This window comes from Pseudorasbora parva, chromosome 12, assembly GCF_024679245.1.
Source record: "Pseudorasbora parva isolate DD20220531a chromosome 12, ASM2467924v1, whole genome shotgun sequence".
Taxonomy (NCBI): Eukaryota; Metazoa; Chordata; class Actinopteri; order Cypriniformes; family Gobionidae; genus Pseudorasbora; species Pseudorasbora parva.
This window is the reverse complement of record NC_090183.1, coordinates 545,001-569,893: the sequence shown is the minus strand read 5'-3', so window position 1 is coordinate 569,893 and position 24,893 is coordinate 545,001. Positions and strand designations below refer to the sequence as shown.

General features: G+C 41.3%; 2 protein-coding genes across 8 annotated transcripts in view; one reads left to right on the top strand and one right to left on the bottom strand.

The window, feature by feature from the left end:
- Positions 1-2,504: 2,504 nt before the first annotated feature.
- Positions 2,505-14,164, top strand: zgc:65895 (uncharacterized protein LOC393546 homolog). 2 transcript variants are annotated; one of them, XM_067458665.1, is made up of 3 exons: positions 2,505-4,090; positions 10,008-10,059; positions 13,725-14,164. In XM_067458665.1, the coding sequence occupies exons 1-3, from the start codon at positions 3,051-3,053 to the stop codon at positions 13,944-13,946; spliced, it is 1,314 nt and encodes a 437-aa protein (XP_067314766.1). In that variant the 5' UTR covers positions 2,505-3,050; the 3' UTR covers positions 13,947-14,164. The 2 variants fall into 2 exon arrangements, with proteins under 2 accessions (XP_067314766.1, XP_067314767.1); XM_067458666.1 differs by lacking the exon at positions 2,505-4,090 and adding an exon at positions 9,623-9,881 and having other exon boundaries at positions 13,725-14,139.
- Positions 14,165-14,271: 107 nt separating this feature from the next.
- Positions 14,272-24,893, bottom strand: part of LOC137093792 (coiled-coil domain-containing protein 122) — a 19,953-nt gene continuing 9,331 nt past the window's right edge. Inside the window, exons 5-7 of one of the 6 annotated variants that reach the window (XR_010908559.1) lie at positions 23,196-23,358; positions 14,468-15,691; positions 14,272-14,373 (exon numbers count right to left, since the gene is read on the bottom strand). Coding sequence is in view for 5 of the 6 variants with exons in the window: in XM_067458676.1 (XP_067314777.1) it covers positions 23,209-23,358 (150 nt within the window). In the remaining variant the exon portion in view is untranslated. Of the gene's footprint in view, positions 14,374-14,416; positions 15,692-17,294; positions 17,955-18,973; positions 19,271-23,195; positions 23,359-24,893 lie in introns of those variants that run through there. The other 5 variants (XM_067458676.1, XM_067458679.1, XM_067458677.1 and 2 more) reach the window with 5 other exon arrangements.

Genomic DNA, 24,893 nt, shown 5'->3' with positions numbered 1-24,893 from the left:
TTACAAGAGTTCATTACTGAACCAGGGGCGATTAATCATTTAAAATAAAAATAATATAAAAGTTTATTTGAAAATATTATACTGTTGTGTAAAAGCTGTGCATAATACTACAGACACCGTCACTTGATTGAGGGTTTTATTTGTGATGGAATAATAATTAATATTTTATTGAAATCTTACACACATGCTGTGACGTTACTGAGCCGTGCATTAATGTGAGCGGTTACGGATATTATGGGATATTATGAAGATAACTTAGTCTTGACCGTTAAGAGACTTTAATTAATGCTGTCACCTAACAAATCTGCTTCAAATTGACTTAAAAATGTAAGGAATTGCTCATTACAACATTGAAATAAAAATGTAACGAGTGTACAAATACTAAAAAATCGACAATATAATTAGAAATCATGTTACTTTTTTGTAATTTTTTAAAATAAGTTATCTATTATAACTTTGTTGTTGTTTTGGCTGTTTCCTTATAAAGGTCCAGAATTTTTATTTTTGTCAGGTGTTTTTTAATCGTATGATGTCATTATGTTGTCTTATTGGAGAACAGAATTATCCAGAGATCAGTGATGAGGATTAGAGGATCTGGGATGGGTCAGATCGTCTCATCGTGTTGAGCGAGGTACAGAGAACGGACCCCAGTCCTCTGGGTCTTTAAAAAATATTGAATGTATCACATAAGATAATATTTTATTATTATTTAAATCTGACTAATTTTCAAATTGTCTTTTATAAATCAACATCTCTGTAAATGTACTGGTGTTTCTCATCATAATCCGTCCACTTTAGGCTGAAATCATGATGATCAGGCATTGAAGTGAACAGGGAAAGAAATGACATCTCAGTGCTTCTATAAAATATTCCTGTTATTATGAAATGTGTCCATTATCCCACTTCTCATGAACACATGCATGGCGTTAAATGGGAAGCACAATGCATAAAGTTAGATGTGTATCAGATTATTATTGCGTTATATCTTTAATAACTCAGTTGATGGAGAAATATGTCGTTTTATTCTTTACTCCACTGAGTCCTGCCATGAAGAAAAACCCTCAGTGCTTTCCTTAGGAGGTTAAACATCGCACACATCTCAAACCGTGCTCATTATTCACGAAGCACTGAATGGTTTGGCTCCAGAACTTGAGCTCTTAGCACATTATTCTACATCGCCGTCTCGAAATACATTTATTACTGGTAAAAATGTGCATTATATCATACTCATCTCCGCTCTAAACTGATCTCACCTCACATCAGAAATACATTTATTAGTCAAAATCATCCGTTTGGATATCAATAATTACTTTATTGTGTAATTGGTTATTTCTGATATCAATATAGTAATTTCAGATCTAAAATGGCTCTCATTAGTAAGATCATCAGAAATGAACATTTCACTAGTGACGATCAAATTATTGATATCAAAAAGGAAAAAAATTCTAGTAGCAATTCAATTTTTGCTATAAAAATGACACTTTTTACTAGTAATATCAGTATTTCTGATATGCACTGTAAAAGATTGTTTTTTTTTTTGTTGGTTTAACTTAAAAAAGTAAGTAACCTGGTTGCCTTAAAATTTTGAGTTTATGGAAATAAAAATGTTGAGTTGATAAAATGAAGGAAATTGGTTTAATAAATAGAAACTCAAAATATTTTTGTATCTGAACCACATCAAAAATTAGATAAATCACGAAAATAGCACAATTTGTCTGCGTCATCAGGTATAAAACACACAATTCCCAATATGAATATATCACAATATACTTACAAAATCTTTTAATAATATTTTAATAAAGGTTGTCGAATCTCAAAAAAAATTAATTGTATTAACTCAAAATTTTAATTTCAATGAACTCAAAATTTTAAGGCAACCAGGAAACTTCTTTTTCTAAATATTTTTTTACACTGTGTGAATTAGTAAGAAATCAAGAATATGAATGGGAGGTGACTTTAAACGAGAAAAGACAATCGCAGATGTGAAGATTTAGTTTTTACTAGTTGAAATTTCATTCCTTATATTAAGATTTATACACTGTAAAATATATGTTCAATAAGTTATCACAACATATGTTTTTACATTGTTTTAAAATAAGTTAAGAAATGTTAAACTTTTTTTATTAGTTATACAAGATGCAACTCTTTTTTTTAATTCAGTTTAACATAATTTAAGTTGAAATAACTAAAACATCCAAGTCGAGTGTACTGCAAAAGTTCAAAATTAGCCTTTTTTAGTGGAAATTTAATTCCAGATATCAAGATTTATAGTTTTTAGTAGAAATTTAATTCCTGATAGTAATAATTAATATCCTATAGGAATGAATAAAAGTCCAAACGGCTTGCCTTATTCTCCCTCTCTCTGTATTATATATTATATATAATGTATACTTTTACAGATGTTCCTCTGCAATATTATTGCTAAAGTAGCCGTATCAATAAAACATGACGTATAACAGCGGTCAGCTGCTCCCGCCGCAGCCTCGTGATGGGCGTGTCCTGCGCGCCGTGGCTCCGCCCCCTCCTGCGTCACCACAGCGGCTAGCTCGTCGGTTAGCGTGCTAACAGTTGAGCGGTGATGAGACAGACACAGGATGAGACAGCAAACCTGCGAGTGAAGCCATCTCACCTCACCTCACTTCTCTTCGCCCAGGCCTGAGAGCGGGAAACGGCACAAAACGGATTTAACCCGCGGCTCGGTTCTGTGTTCGGTCAGACCCGGAGCTCGGACGCGCGTCTGAGGGGATGTCGAGTCTGTTTATGTTCGTTTATTAGCCGGTGTTGAGTCGAAACTGACGCGTGTCACACACACACACACACTCGAGAGGATGTGTTTCTGTGAGGGTTAACTTAGATGGGGTTTGTTAGTTGAATAGCTGCGCTTCTAACTGCTAACCGCTAGCATTAGCCTGCATTGTTTATTATAAACACTCGTTGCTAAAGCTGTCAAACTCGTGCTTGCGCTTTAATGGGGACTATAAGCGGTTTTTTGACGTCACTGCACCGACCGTAGATCACATTCACATCCAACCGAGAGTGAAGTTCCCCGGATGCATCACCCGGAGTCCACCGGAGAGAACCGGCGGATGTCGCACCCATCGGTGTTCTCCGGTCGCCGGGGCAGCGGAGCCGCGGTCCCGCCTGATGAGCCCCATCCGTCCGGTTCGTCCTCTCCCGGTCCGCTTCATCACCCGCACAGCCTCAACCTCCAGAGCACCGGGACGAAGAAAAAAAGCGGCTTCCAGATCACGAGCGTGTTACCGGCGCAGGTGTCCGCCAGCGGGAACAACAGCATCGCGGACGACACGGAGAGCTACGACGACCTGTCGCACACGGAGGACCTCTCCTCGTCCGACATGCTGGACGTGTCCGTGTCCCGGGCTACCGACACCGGCGTCCCCGTGCGGAGCTCCTCGGAGGAGACGCTCAATAGTGTGCACGGGAGCGAGACTCCCGGAGTCACGTCGCCGAACGAGCCGGTGATGCACTACATGGTTAACGGCGTCCATCAGAAGGTCGTTGCGAGTGCGGGTTCACCCGTTCCTTTACCGACAGCTCCTCCGGTAAGCGCCGCCGCCTCCCGGTTCAGAGTGGTGAAGCTCGATTCCAACTCGGAGCCGTTCCGGAAAGGCCGCTGGACTTGCGCGGAGTATTATGAGAAAGACCCGCCGTCCGGTGACGCCGCGGTGTCCGCCGTTAACCGGGCCGTTGAGAGCGTCATCCAGACGGAGCACGACAGCACGAGCAGCAGCTCTACGGGAAGCACGTTAAGCGGCGGGGGAGACGCCGGGACGCACGCGCCCCCTCCGGTGTCCACGCTTCCTCCGGTGGATTACGCAGCTCCACCTCCGGTGTCTCCCCGCGCGGCTCCGGTTGGGACGCTTCCTCCGCCCGTGTCCCCGCGGCCCAGCGCGAGGACCGCATTCCCGCCGCCGCACGTGACGGCCTCGCAGCTCGAGGACGCGCACCGGCTGCTCCTGCAGCATCACTCGCTGCTCTCGCTGACCGGAGGCTTCCCGGTACCGGACGCTGCGGCCGCACTCGGACCCGCCGGAGCCTTCGCTGTCTCCACCGGTGCGGATGAGGACAGGTAAGAGTTCACACACACACACACACACACACACACACACACACACACACACACACACACACACACACACACACACACACACACACACTCTCTCTCTCTCATTCACACACACACTCACACACACAATCTCACTCACTCTCTCGCACACACACACACACTCTCAAACACTCACACACTCTCTAAAACACTCTCACACACGACACTCTCTCACACACTCACTCTCACACACTCACTCTCTCACACACACACTCAGTCACTCACTCACTCTCTCTCTCTCACACACACACACACACACACACACACACTCACTCTCTCACACTCACTCTCTCACACACACACACTCACTCACTCTCACACACTCTTACACACAAACAAACTCACACTCTCTCACACATACACACAAACAAACTCTCTCTTACACTCACTCACACACACACACACACTCACTTTCAAAAACTCACACATTCACTCACTCTATCACACACACACTCTCTCAAACACTCACTCTCACACACTCACTCTTTCAAACACTCACTCTCTCGCACGCACTCACTTTCAAACACTCACTCTCTCGCACACACTCACTTTCAAACACTCACACACTCACTTTCACTCACACACTCTCTCACACACTCTTACACACCCACAAACTCACACTCTCTCACACATACACGCATAAACAAACTCTCTCTTACACTCTCACTCACAGCTCACTCACACACTCACTTTCTCACGCACTCACACACACACAAACTCACACTCTCTCTCACACATACTCACATGCATAAACTCTTTCACTCTCTCTCACCCACTCTCACACACACACTAACACTCAATCTCAGACACACACACACACACACACGTGTGTGATGGGTAGGTTTAGGGGCAGTGTAAGGGGATAGAAAATACGGTTTGTAGAGTATAAAAACCATTACACCTATGGAGTCCCCACATTTCTCAAAAACAAACGTGTGTGTGTGTGTGTGTGATCAGACGTCACGCCGTCATCTTTTGGCTTTTGCTTTCTGAACCGCTCCAGAAACGCGCCGGGATTCGCTCCGCAGATTAATTTCGTCACGTGTTCCTCCATTTCTATAGCAACGTGAAAGTCACCATGGAATCAAAATGTACTAATTTCTTTAATATTAAGGTGTTTATTGGACATGATTTCTCAGTGCACATCATTATTTAGAATCTTGAACACCTCTGATGAGGAGGGCGGGGCCACCTGTCACTCACATGAGATCAGCCAATAGCAACCCACAACCATCCAATCAAGCCCCGCCTACATTTGTTCTTGTTTGTGAAGCGCTTCACTCGATATTCAGAACAATAGAGCAGCGGTTTTCCCTCTCATGAGTTTAAACATTACAGAGGCATATGAAGAAAAAAAAGCGCACAAATAATTTATAATAAGTTTTGCAATTTTATATTTTCTTCCCAGATGTTCTGCAGTAGGTCTCTGTGGAAGTTATATCAGAATTCTCAGAAGGATAAACACAGTTGTGAGAGATTCTCATCATTCAGGGTTTTTAAAGTAAAGCCTGATCTGGGAGATATAAACGTGCAAATGCAGGAAAAGCTAAAAAAGGATATAAATCTTATATGCTATATTTTAAAGTTAACTGTGTAAAATGTGATAATATTTCGTGCAGTAACTGCTGAACTGCGGGTGTGAATATTATGTCAACATCAAATTTATGCTTTATTATTAGACTATAGAGATTAACGCTACACGCATTCATACCACAACTTTGTTGTCCACTGGCCGCTGTGGATTTCTAAATCTAGCAGCCACTCAGTGTTTTACCCAGCCACGTTCTTGTTTTTCACCGACAATGTGTAACTGCACGTGAAAATGAATACTACAAGCTCTACAGTACTTCAGCAGTTTATTTAATCTCAAGTCTCAATGAAATACTGACATTTTCTCTTTCTCTCTTATACACACACAAACATGAACTGATATACATTTCATTAAATGAGTAGAGCTCTATGCGCTCTTTTGTTTTTTTTACCTGGATGTGGCATTTGGAGGATTCGTGATGTTTTATGGCTTCCAGTTTTAGGTTTATAGTCCCAACAATGAAACTATTAGTTTTGGCATCTCCTGAAGCGTGTTGATGACACACCGATCAGAACATTGTCAGAAGGGAATGGGATGCACCGAAATCACAGTTATTGGCCAAAACTAGGGATGCACTGAATGTTCGGCAACCGACATTATTCGGCCGAAAATAGCCAAAAAAAGCACTTTCGGTATTCGGCAGAATAAGTAAAAAGGCCGAATAATTTTGGCCGAACAATGACGTTTTTAATGGCGCGATCAAATAGTAACCCACGTAGAGTGAGAGGGGCGCGCTTTATGCAGCAAACATGTCAGCAGTGTGGAAGCACTGTTTAGAGCTGCATCTCATGTCATCGATGAGAAGAGGAGCTAGGGCTGGGCGATAAATCGATTTTATGGATTAATTCGAGTTTTTAGTTTACGACGATTATTTAATTTTACCTAAACAAAATAAAGTTAAAACTTGTTTTGAACAATTTCTTTGTCATCTGCAGATTGATTTTAAGTAGGAGGGGGGAAAAAATCGTTTTAAATCGTAAATCGAATTTTTGGTGAAAAAATCGGGGATTTTTTTTTTGGGCCATATCGCCCAGCCCTAAGAGGAGCCGACTTTCATGTGAGAAAGCAGAGAAGCTACTTTTCATAAAGAAGCACCTGCCGCTTTTCCTGAAGTAGGCTATGTAGGCTGTTGTAGACATACAGAGTTACATTCCTTCAGCAGTCAGTTATAGGCCTAACATAGGCTATTCAAGAAGGGCGGCTTCAAAGATGGCCAAATAAAAATATATTTTTTATTTTACTAATTATTTATTTTAAGTTATGTTGTGCTTAGTTTCTATAATATCTGCTGGAATGTTAAAAAAATGTTCAGTGTTAAATAAATATTTTGAAATTGTATTTTTGTTATTTGATTTATTTCTCTGAAAAGCAACACAAAATAGTAAAAAGCTAATTTTTACTATTTAATTATTGTAATGGTAAAAAAAATGGGCAAATAAATGGAAAAAATGCGAAACAGCGCGTTCGGTATTCAGCCAATCATTTCATTATTATTCGGTTTCGGCTTCGGCCAAGAATTTCGGTGCATCCCTACTGTCAAAACCGAAAGAGAGGATACCAAGGCCAAAAAACAACACCAAAAGAAATGATGCCAATTATTAGTGCCATTGCATTTATGGCTAATGCTATGACTAACTTTACTAAAAATCAAGGCATTACAATTGCATAAATTAATATTAAAGTTTCAAATAATAAATCAATTACAAGTTATGCAAATATTTATTTAGCACATGCACAGTATAAAATAAAATTCAAACTACAATGTTTAACTCGACCTCACTCATGTGTATATTAAATAATAATGCACAGGCCTGCAGAAAGGGACAGACATTGAATAAAGTAATCAAATGTAAAATAACGGCATATTTAACTGTTTAAATGAAAGATTTATCCTTATTAAACTTACAAAAGCTATTGAATCAAGAGCAGTGAGTGATGTCCTTTTGTTTGACATTAAACAGACATCAGTAAAGGCTACTGCCCCTTTAAGAGCTAATGAAGGATATGCTCGTCTTTCTCGACTGTATAACGTTCACTTGAGGCATATTCAGACTGTGTCTGCTTGGATACTCATCAAGATGGACATGTTGACATACTTCTTGTGGGAGTTTGTTCGTTCAAGCGCAAGACTTGGAAAAAGAACTCAATATTTGCGCGCTGTGAGACGAGAGCGTGCTTCCGGATGATGCACAGAGACAGAATCTTCTCTCAGCGCGCGGGTCCTCCTCATTCGCGTCTTCTGGCTCTAACGTTACACACACCCGGGTGATGATGACGGCGAAAACGACTGCTTATATTCGAACATACGGCAGCAGCACTCGCATGCATTAAACAAAGTTTATAAAGAGGTGAAACAGTAGATATTTTTATTAACCCGCCACAACTCAAAATCACCCGCATTTGGCTGTTGCTAATTTCCATCCCTGATTCATACTGAGGGCTTAGGTGCGGTTGTCTTTAACAGTTAAAGGGTTACTTCCGCTTTTTCATATTAAACTCTGTTATTCCCTTAACTAAAACGAGTTGACACACACCTCTCTCGTCTCAGTGCTCTTAATCTCTCTGACGCGCGGTGACGATCTGATAGCATTTAGCTTAGCCCACTAAGCCCAGTTCATTCACTATGGGACCAAACAGAGATCAAGTTAGAAGTACCAAACACCTCCATGTTTCCCCTATTTAAATACAGCTACACGAGTAGTTGAACGATCAAGTATGGTGACAAAATAAAACGTGGTACTTCTCTAATCGGATTAAAAAGGAGAACTATAATGTATGGCGGAATAGCACTTCTGAGAGTACTTCGGCTCGGTGCAGTAAAAAGTCCCGGCCGAAACATCTTCCCTCACATCTCCCTATTGACAGAAATGAGAGAGTGAGGGGGAGGTGTGAGGGAAGATGTTTCGTTCGGGACTTTTTACTGCGCCGAGCCGCAGTACTCTCAGAAGTGCTAATCCGCCATACATTATAGTTATCCGATTAGAGAAGTACCACATTTTATTTTGTCACCATACTTGATCGTTCAACTACTCGTGTAGCTGTATTTAAATAGGGGAAAGATGGAGGTGTTTGGTACTTCTAACTTGATCTCTGTTTGGTCCCATAGTGAATGAACTGGGCTTAGTGGGCTAAGCTAAATGCTATCAGATCGTCACCACGCGTCAGAGAGATTAAGAGCACTGAGACGAGAGAGGTGTGTGTCAACTCGTTTTAGTTAAGGGAATAACAGAGTTTAATATGAAAAAGCGGTGAAGTAAACCTTTATCAGCGTGTTTTACGCACTTAACACGCTTATATTTATTATTAGCCTATATATTCACTATATTAGCCTATATATTAATATATGATGTCTGAATTATTGTGTTTAAATAAATCTGCCACTGTGAATAAATGATTATACATCATTTTATAATGAGATTTATAAGTTAATGCAGAAACTGCCTTATGTGAAGTTGACATGTTTACACACTGGGTTGATTATTATTTCAGAACATGAATATCAGCTGAATTTAGGCTAATAGTTTGGGCTCTGTCCTTTAATATTACAGTAATGTGAGTAAGGGCTTGCTATAGTCTATCATCTTTAAGAAACTTTGAGTTTTAATTGAATTACTTGAAGGACAGACACTATTTGCGAAGTTAAATAAAGCAATTTTATTTAATCAGTCCAGCTTCAGAGCGTCTGTACAAATCACGGCCGTATTAATAACGGTTCTAAAGGCGCAAACATTGTTCACTTATTCTGTGTTTTGCCCGTTTACCTCCAGATGGGCCTACATTTGATATAATTATTAAACTAGTTTTGATGTAATGGGGGTGTTATGATGACGAGCAGCAGGAAGGGGCATGGCGCTGCATACATTAGTGAAATGAGCCGCGCCTCAGCCAATGGCGTGCCGCCGTGCGCTCAGCCCGTTATTATGCTAATGCGCCCGTGTCCGCGGACTCTCACTCGGAGCCTTTGTGTCTGAATCAGCGGAATAAATCCCGCACTGAGCGAGAATGTGACGCGACGCGGCTTCAGCTCGACGCGTTGTTGGATGGCCGGGATAGCATGAATGCTCCGTGTGTCGCGGTGGCGATGGACGTCGGTGTGTGTCGGCTGAGGAGCTTCTCCATCGCGTTCCTGTCGTCGGTTCTGTCGCCCGTTAGTCTCGAGAACAGGTACGGCGTCGGTGATTAACGGAGCCTCGCGGTATCGGTGCCGTTATTATCGAAAGGATGTCTGAGGCGCGGATGTTACGCAACATATCAGAATGAATGAATAATGTGTGTTATTCTCTCCCGCAGTTCCTCAGGAGCCAGTGTGGTCGCCATAGACAACAAGATCGAGCAAGCCATGGTGAGTGTGTGTGTGTGTGTGTGTGTGTGTGTGGGCATGTTTTTGTGACATATGAGGACTCAAATGTGTATAATGCCATGGGTATTACACAGGTATTACAGGAGAGGGTGAAATATGAGGACATTACCCATGGCCCCACTTTACAAAAGGCTTATAAATCACACAGGAGGAGTTTTTATGAGAAAGTAAAAATGCAGAATGTTTCCTGTGATGGGTAGGTTTAGGGGCTGTGTGTGTGTGTGATGGTAAATACGGTTTGTACAGTATAAAAACCATTACGCCTATGGAATGTCCCCATATGTCACAAAAACAAACGTGTGTGTGTCATAAAATCATAATTTTGATCCAGTCGCGGCATCAACACGTCTCGTTATTGTTTATGATAAATTCTCATATGGAGGAGACAGGCTGGGAACTCCTGCTGTGTGTGTGTGTGTGTGTGTGTGTGTGTGTGTTGCTAGGCAAACGCTGACACTGATGCCCTGAATAACTGAAGCTCCTCCCCTCTGGATGAAGAACATTTTGTTCCTCTTCTGACTCCAGATTATATACGGCACAATCCCTCATCCATCCCAGGGAAGCTTCAGAAATACACTGAGATCGTACAATTCTGGGATTTTCCATCAGAAATATACATGTTTCTAGTCAAACCAGCTCGAGATTTAAGTGTGTGTGTGAGACAAAAATCCTCTTTATCCGATCATCTCAAACTACTGCAATAGAACAGTTTCAAAACAAACCCAGGCAAACATTTCTCATGTTTTTAGCTCAATTTGACACACTCGAGAATCTCATGTTAAGACTTCTGAAGCGATCGACAGGTCAGTGATCATTCAGACCATCTCATTTAGACATTTATTCTCCTTTAACACTGATCAGCACACACACACAGCCTAACATGAGACCGAATATCACAATCTCCAGCGTCCGTTTCAACCAATGGCGTTTAGATCTCATAATATTTGCATGCGTACTATTGCACTGTTTACATTCGTGTTAGACACGACCGCCTGTGTGTGTGTGAATACTCACTAAAGACGGACAATTGTACATCAATCTGTGTGTTTGACTGTTTAAGGAAACGTAATGTGTGAGCTCTAGGTTACAGGCGTGTGTGTGTGTGTGTGTGTGTGTGTGTGTGTTGTTATGAGCTCATATCTCCTGTAACTTATTATGAAATGCTATAAAATCGCTTGAATGATTAAATGATTTGCGTTATCCGTCCCGAGACGAGCGTGAAATGTTGACTCGGATTATGCAGATCGCTTTAGTGTCGTGCGACGTCTTCTGAAACCAGGAGCAATTTAATAATTTTGAGATTTTTGCTAAAATTATTTCTCACAAGAAAGTTTTCGAATGACTGATCTGATGTGATAAAAGTTGCTGATTAATTTACTAATAAACATTTGTAATTTCCCACTTTATAAACTCAACTTGCTGCAATATACCTGCGCTAATATCAGACCGTGTGGTATCGATTTAACATCGGTATTAGATTGTGGTACCGTACCGAAGCCAGAATTGTGGTATCGAGCCATGCCTAGTTTAGATAACAGTCCACTGAATCTTTAAATCTGAATTATTTTAATCGGAATGGGAAAAGTCTGCATGTAAACGTGGCTTATGATTAATCCATTTGTTTTTTATTTTATTGTTTGCCATCTCATCCAATAGAGGGCGCTCTGAACGTATTGTAGCGGAGGCCCGTGACCAAATGTAGGCTCGTAGATATTCAAATATATTCGAATACATTGTTTGATATTTGATATCCTTTCTAATTTGATTTTTCTCAAATGACAGCCCTTCTCGTGAAGGTAAGGTGTTAAGTAATCGTAGGTTTATGCAGTCAGAGTGGTTGTAGTTGTTTTTGGCGTCTCCGTGTGGCGCTGTTCGGTATCGCAGCTTGATTCCGCTAAATGATTTGGGCTCAACATTAACGCTTGTCAAGTGTTTTTCTTGCAGGGAAAGTGAGAGAACTTCCTTGCTTGCCTGATTAAAAAAAAAAACAACAACTAACGAATCACCAAAATTCAAAGTCGATTGATAGTGGATAATATAATATATAATAAACTGAAGGTGGCGCTGTTGACGCTCTGCAGCCTCTCGAGGAGAAATCACAACACATGAGACACTGAGATAAACATTCAACATTTGACGTTTATATATATTTATATCATATGATGCAGTTAAACAACATCACACGACCAAGAGTGTGTTCCTGAACACCATCACGACTGAAAATGACACTTTCATACAACAGCTCCGTAAACCATTAAATAACATTAATCACTTACATTTGAGAGTCAATATTGACTGTTTTTGTTCTGTTTCAGCAGCGAAAATATCACAGGAGAACCGTAACACATCTCACAGCAACTGTGTGTTACTGAACGATTCAGTGTTTGAATTAATCGTTTGAATCAAAAATTCAATAACCTGTTTATAAACAACTGTCTCATTCTTGGATGAATTGACTCAATGACTCGCTTTTAGGTTGCTCTGATGTCCACTACAGTGGATGTATGAAATCAAGGTCCTGTTTAGTAACACAAGTTTATTAAGTCATTCTGATTTTGAAACCCCATTACAATTTCCTGAGATATTAATTCACAACTATAATATTTGAAAATGAGTCAGATTTAAATGATAATTGCAAAATATAATCATAATGTTATAATAATTAATTATATAGTAATTAATTTAAAGACAGAAGAGGGAGTGGTCATGGTGAAACCTCTGAAAATCCCTGAATGTGTTCTTTACAGGACACTCAGATTTAAAACTGTGATGAGTATGGTGTCTAAACACTAAAACATATACTCTTCAGTTAACAAAATGCTATGCTTGGGGGATATTTTTTTGTATATTGTATATATTTTTGATATTTGCATTAAATATTACTGTCAAAATGAATGCTTTAATAATTACTGCCTCCTCCAGGTGTGTGTGGTACTGGTGCGCTTTCACAATATCAATGTTTCATATGAACCGTGCTCTGTTCGGAACTAAGCTGCCAGTGTTAAAACTAAACATCTGTGACCTTTGACACGTCTAGTATTCATGTGTATGGTTTCACTAATAATAAACGTACATTTGCATAAAACATGCATATTTATCCATACTTGTGTTCATTATAGTATTAAAAACTTCAAAAAGTTTAATTTAAGGTACATTTAGAACTGATAAAAATGTGCGAATTAATCACAAGTTAACTCACGACAACCGTGTGATCGACCACGAGCTAATCTGATCGACCACGAGTTAACTCGCGACAGCCATGCGATTAATCGTGAATTAACTCTCAACAGCCGTGCGATCGATCTTGAGTTAACTTATGACAATCATGCAATCAATCTAGTTAAGTCACGACAATCATGCGATTAATCGCGAGTTAACTCATGACCGCCATGCGATCAATCTAGTTTAGTCACGATAGCCATGCCATAAATATAGTTGTCACGACAGCCGTGCGATCGACCGCGAGTTAACTCACGACAGCCGTGCGATCGACCGCGAGTTAACTCACGACAGAACTCACGACAGCCGTTCGATCGATCTGACTGAAGCTTGCAGAAAATAAGATCTGTGATTGTTTACGTTACAGCAAATGATGAATGTTTAATGAGATGAATAGCGTGAGCTAAATGTCCCACCTGTTCCCGCAGGACCTGGTGAAGAGTCACCTGATGTACGCGGTGCGAGAGGAGGTGGAGGTGCTGAAGGAGCAGATTAAGGAGCTGATGGAGAAGAACTCCCAGCTGGAGCAGGAGAACGCATTACTGAAGACCCTGGCCAGTCCGGAACAGCTGGCCCAGTTCCAGGCCCAGGTCCAGTCCAGCTCGCCCACCACAGGGGTCCCGAACCCGGGCCCCGGGGCCTCCACCTGATCCCTGCTGACCTCAACCTGACCCAGGCCCTCCGCTTGACCCCTGCTAACCTCCGCTGACCCGGGCCCTCCGACTGACCCCTGCTGACCTCCGCTGACCCAGGGCCTCCGCCTGACCTCTGCTGACACGGGCCCTCCGCCTGACCTCTGCTCACCCGGGCCATCCACCTGACCCGGGCCCTCCGCCTTACCCCTGCTGACCCAGGGCCTCCGCCTGACCCCTGCTGACCCAGGGCCTTCGCCTGACCTCCTTTGACCCAGGCCCTCCGCCTGACCTCTGCTCACCTGGGCCATCCACCTGACCCGGGCCCTCCGCCTGACCCCTGCTGACCTCCGCTGACCCAGGGCCTCCGCCTGACCTCTGCTGACACGGGCCCTCCGCCTGACCTCTGCTCACCTGGGCCATCCACCTGACCCGGGCCCTCCGCCTGACCCCTGCTGACTCGGGCCCTCCGCCTGACCCCTGCTGACCCGGGCCCTCCGCCTGACCCCTGCTGACCTCCGCTGACCCAGGGCCTCCACCTGACCTCTGCTGACCCGGGGCCTCCGCCTGACCTCTGCTGGAGAACAAACCAGCCATCTCCATTGACTTTCTATTGCATGAAGTGCCTCCTTGTTATGTCTGTCTTATTACAAAAAAACTAACAATGTCTAAAAGCTGATGTGACGAGGTGTACAGAAAACAAGCTAAAGAACACAGAACCAAAAACCCAGAAGTGTTTATAAGCTGTTGACCAAAAAACAAGCGTTTAAAGGCATAAAAGTGAATGAGACGGAGTTCAACCTGTTATATTACTCTGAGAGCTACGCCCACTGGAGGGGAACGTGATAAGAGACGGCAAATATCAGATATAAAGCTGACATCTGGATATGTGACAGAATGTTTACTGCACACGTAGACACACTGAGTGTCCGGATCCCAAAACGGAGCCATTCCTCCTGATGAAGCTTCACGTCTCATTGCCTGTGTCCACTTTCGTCTCCTTAAACGCTCGTCTTTTGGGTCGACAGCTTATACAACCGTAGTTCTGTGTTCTTTAGCTTGTTTGCTGCTCACTTCGTCACATATCAGCTTTTAGACATTGTTCTCTGTTTTTGTAATAAGTCTGAAATGACAAGATGCCTCACGCAATACAAAGTCAATGGAGAGCGTTGGATTGTCGTGCCAACCCCCAGGTGTGGGCGTGGCCTAAATACGCATAGGGATTGGTGGGCATGTCCTAAACATGCTTAGGGGTTGGTGGGCGTGTCCTAAACATGCTTAGGGGTTGGTGGGCGTGTCCTAAAGACGCTTAGGGTTAGTGGGCGTGGCCTAAATACGCTCTGTCTCTATACTGTGAACAGACTCCAGCATGAACTTCATCACACACACTGCTGTCAAACGCCACACGAGCTTCACCGCCTCAGACAATCAGTGCTGCGGAGCCAGACGGTTTTTATGATGCTTTTATTTTCGTTGCTGTATTATATAAATGAGCACTTTGTAGTCGACCACATGTGAATACGACCAAACGAGGGCGAACGTGAACTTTGACCTGTGGGACTGTTTCGCGGTGAGAACGGACACATGAACGATTTTAAGTTATTTGCCTTACAGTCCATCGCGCCGGTCAGTGATCGTGACCCTTGACCTCACAGTACATGCATGTTTCCTTCAAACGATGTGACGTCATGCAGCTGCACATTGACTGTAATAAATGACCCTGAAATGAAAGCTGGTGTCCATCCACTGCTCTCTAGTGTCTCCTGTAAAATAACATCACAGTTCAGTGTTTGATTGCAGATTTCAGTCTGTGCTTCAGTGTGTGTGGGTGCGCTTCCGTGTGTGTGTGTGTGTGTGCTTCAGTTGGTGTGTGTGTGTGTGGGTGCGCTTCAGTGAGTGTGTTGTAAAGGCGTGAGTTTGAGTCAGAAATCTCCACACACTCCAAACGTTATTCATACATCATTCCCCGGATTTATAGAACATTTACTCCCATTGGAAAAAGCTTTAATATGTCAACACAATCACATGAGTGATGAGCCTGGGTTTATCCAGCGCTAACGAGGACATGTTTAATTAGATATTTCAGAGAACATGAAATATAAAGGAGTTGCGGATAATCTGGGGACAGATTGGTGATGTTTATTAGTTCAGATTTTCACTCAGTGTGTGTGATTGTGTGTGTGCGCGAGTGTGTGTGAGTATATATGCATGTGTGTGTATGCATGCATGATTGTGCGTGCGTGTGTGTGTGTGTATGCATGAGTCTGTGAGTGTGTATGCGTGTGTGTGTGTGTGTGAGAGAGAATGCATGAGCGTGTGTATGCATGAGCGCACGTGTGCATGTGTGTGAGTGTGCGTGTGTATGCATGAGCATGTGCGTTTGTATGCATGAGAGTGTGTGTGCGTTTTTGCATGTTCGTGTGTATGCGTGAGCATGTATGTGTGTATGCATGAGCGTGTGCGTGTTTGCATGTGCGTGTGTTTGCATGTGTGTGTGTATGCATGAGCGTGCGCGTGTTTGCATGTGTGTGTTTGCATGTGCGTGTGTATGCGTGACCGTGTATGTGTGAGCGTGTGTGCGTGTATGCATGAGCGTTTATGTGTGTGCGTGTGTATGCATGAGCATGTGTGTATGAGTGTGCGTGTTTGCATGTGCGTGTGTATGCATGAGCGTGTGCGTGTTGGCATGTGCGTGTGTATGCATGAGCGTGTGCGTGTTTGCATGTGTGTGTGTGTATATGCATGAGCGTGTGCGTGTTTGCATGTGCGTGTGTATGCATGAGCGTGTGCGTGTTGGCATGTGCGTGTGTATGCATGAGCGTGTGCGTGTTGGCATGTGCGTGTGTATGCATGAGCGTGTGCGTGTTTGCATGTGTGTGTGTGCATGCATGAGCGTGTGCGTGTTTGCATGTGCGTGTGTATGCATGAGCGTGTGCGTGTTTGCATGTGCGTGTGTATGCGTGAGCGTGTATGTGTGTATGCGTGAGCGTGTATGCGTGACCGTGTATGTTTATGCATGAGCGTGTGTGCGTATATGCATGAGCGTGTATGTGTGTGCGTGTGTGTATGCATGAGCGTGTATGTGTGTGCGTGTGTGTATGCGTGAGCGTGTGTGTGTGCGTATGCGTGAGCGTGTGTATGCATGAGCGTGTGTGTGTCTATGTGTGTGTGTATGCATGAACGTGTGTATGTGTGTGCGTGTGTGTATGCATGAGTGTGTGTGTGCTCGAGTCGTCTGACTGCTGACCCTGAGTTGGTCTTTTTTCCTCAGACTGACCATCAGCTCATCTTTAACCCTTTTAAACCTGATGTGTGCAATGATTGTTAAATTTATTGAACTTTTCGACAAAATATATATTCTAATATTTAATAAATGTACGTTTTGCATATTGAGCATCATCAGGCTTCTGTGGCTCATAGTGAGAATATGTTGGAAAATCAGCTCTAATATGCAGCAGATGCTGATATTAATGAGATTCGGATGCTTGTGAATCAATGAGATCGTTATAACTGATATAAAATACATATTTAGAGATGATGCAGGAATGTGTTGTGGAACGGAGAAAGACGTCACGTGTCTCTGGGCGAAATATTCATCATGATCAGTATATTCCATATAAACCATGAGATCTGCCAGTGGTCAAAACTATCAGCCAGAAATGAAGCGTTCTTTAGCACAGCCGCTCTAAAGGGTTAATGGTGCCACCTGGTGATCAACGGTAAACATTACACACCTGACCTCTTCCCAACCGGGGAAAAACACCAACAATCAAGAATGCATGATTATATGGTGCCATGGCTTTGGTTATAATGGAGGTCAATGGGGCAGAAAACATTGCCTGCACAAACACTACCAGTGCATCAAAGCCAATGCTGTTCCTGATATTTGACAAGCCCAAGACTGCAGATCTGGACAGTCCCTCAGCTCATCTACTCGAGTCCTGTACTGAAGTTCACTGTTTGAGTCTCTGTGCTTTACTGGAGTATTATTTTTTCTGTAATCTTCTGACTTTAACTTCACTCCATCTGAAAGACAAATATCGTCCTCTTTACTCCACTACATTTCTATCAAGGTCCTCGAAGTGGAAAGTCGTTTCTGTCGCAGCTTTGAAAGTCAGTGATGATTTTTTTCTTCTTTAAAAGGTGTTTGGGTTTTTGCAGAAAGCCTTTCAGGAATCACTCTTGTAGAGTCTCGTGAAGTTCAATGATTTCACAGCATTTATTAAACACTGATTTATAGTTTAGAGCAAAATGGAAGAAGACGGATGTCCAAATGCTCATTTAGTGGAGGATTCACATAAACAAAGTTGATTCTGTCTTCAGTGAAGGTGAACAGTGTGAGAATATCAGATGTGTATCAGTGTATTGGATCCGTGCATTCGGCCTTAAAGTGACAGCAGCTTTGTAACTTTTCTACAAGTATTTAAATGAGTTTAAGTTAGTCGTCTGCTAGTGTGTCAGATGGAGCGTCACTGACTGGCTTAAACCATGATGGCATAATGTGCATTTATACAACTATAATACAATAATGCGGCGACATAAAGAAGGACATTTACTTTTGAAAACAAATACTTCTGTACTTTTATTAACATTTAGTAGTTTTGATCAGGACTGAGGTTGATTAATAGATTTATGCCAAAAAATCATCGACCAATCAGATTCTAGAGCGGATCAGGTCTGATGATGTCACAGCGAAATGTTGAGTCTAAAGGTGAGTGATTCTATTTCATGTTTTGCTTGTTGAAGTTCAACATTATTTTGGGACTATCGCTAACTCATGTAATCAAACGGCTTTAAAAACAATTCAAATATGCAAGTCTTTTTATTTTTTCTCTGATGTGATTATTCTGATTCGTTATACCCGTCTTGTATTATTTTTTTCCCTCCTTCCTTCCTTGTTTGTTTGTTCTACTTTATGACTGACTCATTCTTTGTCTATGTATTGATATCCAATTTTAAAAAAAGGTGAGTGATTCCTGGGTGACTCAGCAACTCCCACCGACCAATCAGAGCGGATCAGGTCTGATGATGGAGAACACTTGCTATGAAATGTTGATTTGAGGTTTTATTGAACACTGACATTGTAAAATATGAACATGACTTCAGTCTTTCCTCTTGTAAAAAATTATATTTTGTGCATTTTATTTTGATTTTAGCCTCCACTGAACTCGAGCAGTCCTGACCTGCGGTTTAACACCTGAAGCTCTGCTGACCAATCAGATTCTAGAGCGGATCAGGTCTGATGATGTCAGCTTCAGCCTGCGGTTTAAAGCGATAGTTCAGCCAATGATGAGCCTGATGTTGATCTGCTGACCCCCAGGGCGTCATAGGTGTGTGTGTTTCTCCAGGAGAACACTAATGAAGATGTTTAACTCAGCCGTTGTTGTGTCGGTCATATAATGATGTGAATGGGGAACTTCTAGGAGAGTTAAAAACACACGCTTAGACAACACACACACACACCCTGCTGCTCGTGACGACACACTGATGTCTTAAGACACGAACCGATCGGTTTCTGAGAGAACATCAACAGTTTTTATGATATTTTTACCTCATATCAGGCGAATCTCATCTAGTGTTCCCATCCGCTATTACTGCCGTCTGAGGTCAAGCTGGAGCGATCATAGATATATATTGTAGATTCCTCATTCGGCCGAATATACATGAAAATTCACTATCCAAACTTAAATGGTTGCAATTCAAGAATGCTTTGGAATCTAGACATAAGCTCTCACTCTAAAGAAGACAGTCAGCGGAGTATTGCTCAAGTGAAATCACTTCAAAAAATTATTAAAAAAATTACGCAAGTTTAAATTTACTGTAAATCAAATATACCGTACTACATATTTCATATAAAATATGTTACAAAATAATTTGTACTTTAAAATTACTATCAAATCAAAGCCATATGTCTAATCAATTTGCGTTCCAAATTTGAAGTTGATATCACAAAAATGTAAGTTCCCATGAGATTTTGTTTAGGCGCAGTATCGCAACTAGCCACCGGGTTTCACTGAAATACCATTATTATTTTTTTAAATGCAATTTCCTGTGTCAGGAAAAGGTTTTTATTATAGAAAAGGTTTTTATTATAAAGTAGTTAAACGTGCAGTATGCAACTTTTGGCCACTAGGGGTCACTCATTCAAAATAATAACAACAGACGTACTTTGATGACGTCGGGAAAGTGCGTGTGCTCATGGGAGTTGTTGTCATTATTGCCACTGTCAACCAGCGAATCTGGCATCTCCAGCAGAAAACATGTTCACTGACAAGGTAATTGATTGTTATATAACATCTCTATTATTGTTAAGTTTAGTTACGGCTTTTCACTTTATGTAATGTCAATCTAATGAAATAGCAGCGAGCTACCGTTACTTAACAAACTTATCAGTAACGTTAGATAATGTGTGAGACAGAATGTTGTGCGGGCGGTCGCTATGCCAACACACCTATAAGTTGGTAGGCTATGTTGACATATTAACCGCGCATCATAATTTGAGTTACTCAAATTATAGATATGTTGACATGGCATCCGCGATTGTCGAACATTCTGTATATCAACTGTTCAATAAGGAAATACATTTCAATTTAGTTTATCATTACCAACATAAAACAGTAAATGAGAGAACCAGCACCAGCAATACGTTGTTCATTGGAACACGCGCTGTGTCGCTCCCCACGTTCATCAATCATTCTAATAAACATTTATTTTGGAACTCAGAGATATATGAATAAGTAGATCATTATTAAATCAATATTATATGTAGCTAGTATTAACATATGATAAAAGTGACGGTCACCTTATATTAATTGACCAAGATAGTGGCATATTACCTTATGAAGCTAACGTTACTTTCTCCAGCTACATATAAAACCAACAATAGCTAGTCCATCTGCGTTTTACACATGACATCATCGTGTCACCAAATATACGGATAGAAATATACTTTTGAATCAGTTTTAAAAAGTCTCAGTTTCAGTCTCCAAAAACACAGAATCCGCCTGTTTGAAAAGCCGATACAATATAAAATGTAACGTTATACGTATTCAGCTAAACTCGTCTCAATGTGGTCAAGATCGCTATGCAATATGCAAACATACAGCATGTTCTGATTATATGATTATTATGTTAGCTGAATGGTTACTTAAATTACCTGTTTATTAAAACGCAAGTGAGATCAGCATCTCTCTGCAGTCCGAGCTTGTCACGAAGATTTCGCCATCTTTCAAAGGCTTCTCCAAGGTTTACACGTCTCTTGCTTCTTCTACTGTCCCAAAATCTTCTCGGGTCATTTTTTTTCACCCGTACGTTTGCGCTTTGTTGAGCTGGCAAAACGTACAGGCAAAGAGTAGTCATGATCCATTATCGTACAGACTTTTTTATACGGGTGTTCCCCTTATACTGTCTGTCAGTGTTCCTCTTTGAGTTTGGCGGTTCCGCCGAGTTCGCAGGAAGCAAGACGCAAACGTGGATATGACGTGAAAGACGGGCGACATAACAGAAATAAAGACACGCTCCGTGTCTTCGAATTAAAATATTAATTTCTCTGGATTTAGAAGTTAATTGGAACTGTCGGGATAATGTAAACACACAACTTTAAAAAATATATAACATAGATATAGTGATCTTTTATATTTTTAATGCTGAAACATTACATATTGTGCCTTTAAGACACAAAACCATCAGTTTGTGGGAGAAATCAAGCCGTATTTATATTATTTTTTACCCCAAATACAACACTATATCCAACAGCCTTCACACGCTTCACCTGCGGTAAGGTCAATAATACACGCAGTGGATATGGGATATACGAGCGTTGTATTTGAGGAAAAAAATGATATAAATACGATTTCGTTTTTACGATTTCTCACACAAACTGATGGTTTTGTGTCTGTCATGAGCCACAAGCTCTTTGTGCATGTTGTCTAAAGCCCTATTGGACTGGATTAGATTAACATGGGGACGTGGGGGGAAAGTAATTATTACCAGAGGTTCTCTGTGATTTTAGTCCCGTCTGAATGTGCCACCTCGGTAGTCATTACGGACAACGTCAGTAAAGATTACAGTGACTTTTACCTTCTGTAAAAAGGTCCGGAAAAATGACCTTGGATAATACTAATCCCGTTCATAAAAATAGATCCGCTGTATAAAATGTATGGTAAAATCCCGTCATTTCCACTTTAAAAATAAAAAAAGTGCATTTTGCAAGCTTTGAGGCGCTTGAAGCATTCGGTTGTGTTGTAGGTGGATGGACAACTCTGTGGCAAACCTCCAGTATTTTCCGCATATCATTTAAAGCAAAAGGAAGATCAAAAGCACTTATACACTGCAAAAAAAGCTTTTCTTACTCAGTATTTTTGTCTTGTTTCTAGTCCAAACATCTAAAAAATTCTTAAAACAAGAATTATTTACTAGACAAGCAAAAGTAATTGTCTTGTTTTGGGAAAAATAACTCTAAATGAAGAGAGTTTTTGCTTAAAATAAGATAAATAATCTGCCAATGGGGTGAGAAAAATAATCTTAATTCAAACAGAAAACAAGATTATTTTTCTCACCCCATTGGCAGATTATTTATCTTTATTTTAAGCAAAAACTAACTCAATTTTGAGTAATTTTCCCCCCAAACAAGACAATTACTTTTGCTTGTGTAGTAAATGTTTCTTAATGAAATAATTGTTTAGATATTTTGACTTAAAACAGGACAAAAACACTGAGTAAGAAAAGCATTTTTTTGCAGTGTAGAGGCACAACACTTATTTTAGCTCTAGGAAAGTCTCTATTACCAACACAATCCAATCAGAATCGTTACACTGCATCTAACTGTTTATTCAAACACACATTATGTGGTAGATGGAGTTCAGACTGGCGCTCATGTGTGTTTGCTCACGTGATAACAGCAACGTCATACACACATGACGACTGAGGTTACTGTGGTGTGTAAAGCGAGTTAATCCTCACACTTCTGCTAGTTTTACTGAGATGTCTTATCCCGGACGAATTGGCCATTAATATTACAGACGACCTGAAGTAAAATTACTTTACCATTTACCGGGATTACTTTACTAATCCCGTCCGAATAGGGCTTAAGCGTGTGTTTTTAACTCTCCTAGAATTGTTCCCCATTCACATCATTATATGACCGACACACAGCAACGGCTGAGTTAAACATCTTCATCTGTGTTCTCCTGAAGAAACACACACACCTATGACGCCCTGGGGGTCAGCAGATCAACATCAGGCTCATTATTGACTGAGCTTTCTCACCTGTATTTCTGCTTCAGCGCCGCTCCTCCAGCTGGGCCCGGAGCTCCTGCACCTGCTGCTCCAGGTGTGTGATGTCCATTCGCAGCTGCCAGTGTCCAGCCTGAGCCTTCATCAGCTGACAGCGGAGTCGCTTCAGGACCGCTTCACACCTGCGCTGCTGGATCTGAGCCCAGAGAAAAACATCATCCATCAGCTGACTCGTCTCTAGGGCTGGGTCTCGTTTGGGCTGTTTACGATACACTGCAAAAAACTAGGGGTGTAACGATTCGTTTTAACAACGATTCGATTCGTATCACGATTTGATGTTGTCGATATGATTCAAGGACGATATTGGTTCATTTAGAACGATCCGATCCGAAACGATTCAGTGACTTGAAATCGATTCAGTAACTTTTTAGCCAAAAATTTTAATCAGTGAGACTGAAATAAACACGAGCAGGTGAAGTTTCCTAGATTCCTGTTGTTTCTTTTAAGGGAATCAGATATCAATTATTTATGGATATAAACAAACAAGTAAACAATTAATGGCAAATGTGTTCACATTTTATTTGAATAAAGTGGAACCAACAGTTCAGCTTGAATTATGAGGAAGTTAACCTTTTCTGCTCTCATTTTCAATATATAAAAGTACAATAAGTGCAACCAGCACACTACTGCTGCTACTTCTGCTGTTTTTCAGCAATATTAATATCAAAAATAAGGTGAAACTAACATCTCTTCAGGTTTAATTAACAGTAGGTTTACCTGCTACTTCTGCTGTTGTTTTTCAACATAAAAATAATACAAATATAATATTAATATCTAAAATGAAGTGCAACCAACATCTCTTCAGGTTTAATGAGCCGAGGCTGAACCTGCTGCTACTGCAAACAGCGAGCGCCTTATTAAGAACATCTCCCTCTTTACTACAGTGTTTCCTCACACTGGACCGCGATGCTGGCCTGATCATTTCTCGTTTGCTTCTCTGTCCTCCGCTGTTAAGGCCAATCCTGTCAGTGTTATGTTCTGTTTTCTTTGCGCTGCGGCTGCTGGCGCGTGCGGCTGACGTCACATATAGGCAGACTGAGTTTAACGCCTTTATCATTAAAAGGGCTAAGAAAAAACATCCAGATAAAGTCTGACGTGCTTAAATCAAATGCGTTATTTCCTATTATTGATACAATCGATTGATTGCCTTTTAAAACAATATTAGATCGATATATGTCATGCGGAAGGCCAACTTGCCGAGCACAGATCAATGTGTTGGATCATAGGAATATAAATCACTATAGGAATATAAAACAATCGGTTTTCTCTGTAAGGCACAAAGGTCTGGAATTGTTTGACTACTGAACTTAAAGGAGAGTCAAACTGGGTCATTTTTAAACACAAACTCAAAGCCACTTTAATCAGAAGTCAAATATGTGACCACTGATTGGCAGCTTTGTTGATTTTGTTCTATATTGTAATATTTTGTTTAATTTTACTGTGTATTGTTTAATTTTTGTAAAGGCTAGGGACGGACATTGAGAATTAGCTTCGGCTAAACTGTTGTAGTATGTAACGTGTTTACGTGACAAACTTGTCCCTATTCAAATAAACAAAACAAAAAATCGATTCATCGATGTAGAAGATGAGTCGTTACACCCCTACAAAAAACGCTCTTCTTACTCAGTATTTTTGTCTTGTTTCTAGTCCAAACATCTAAACATTTACTAG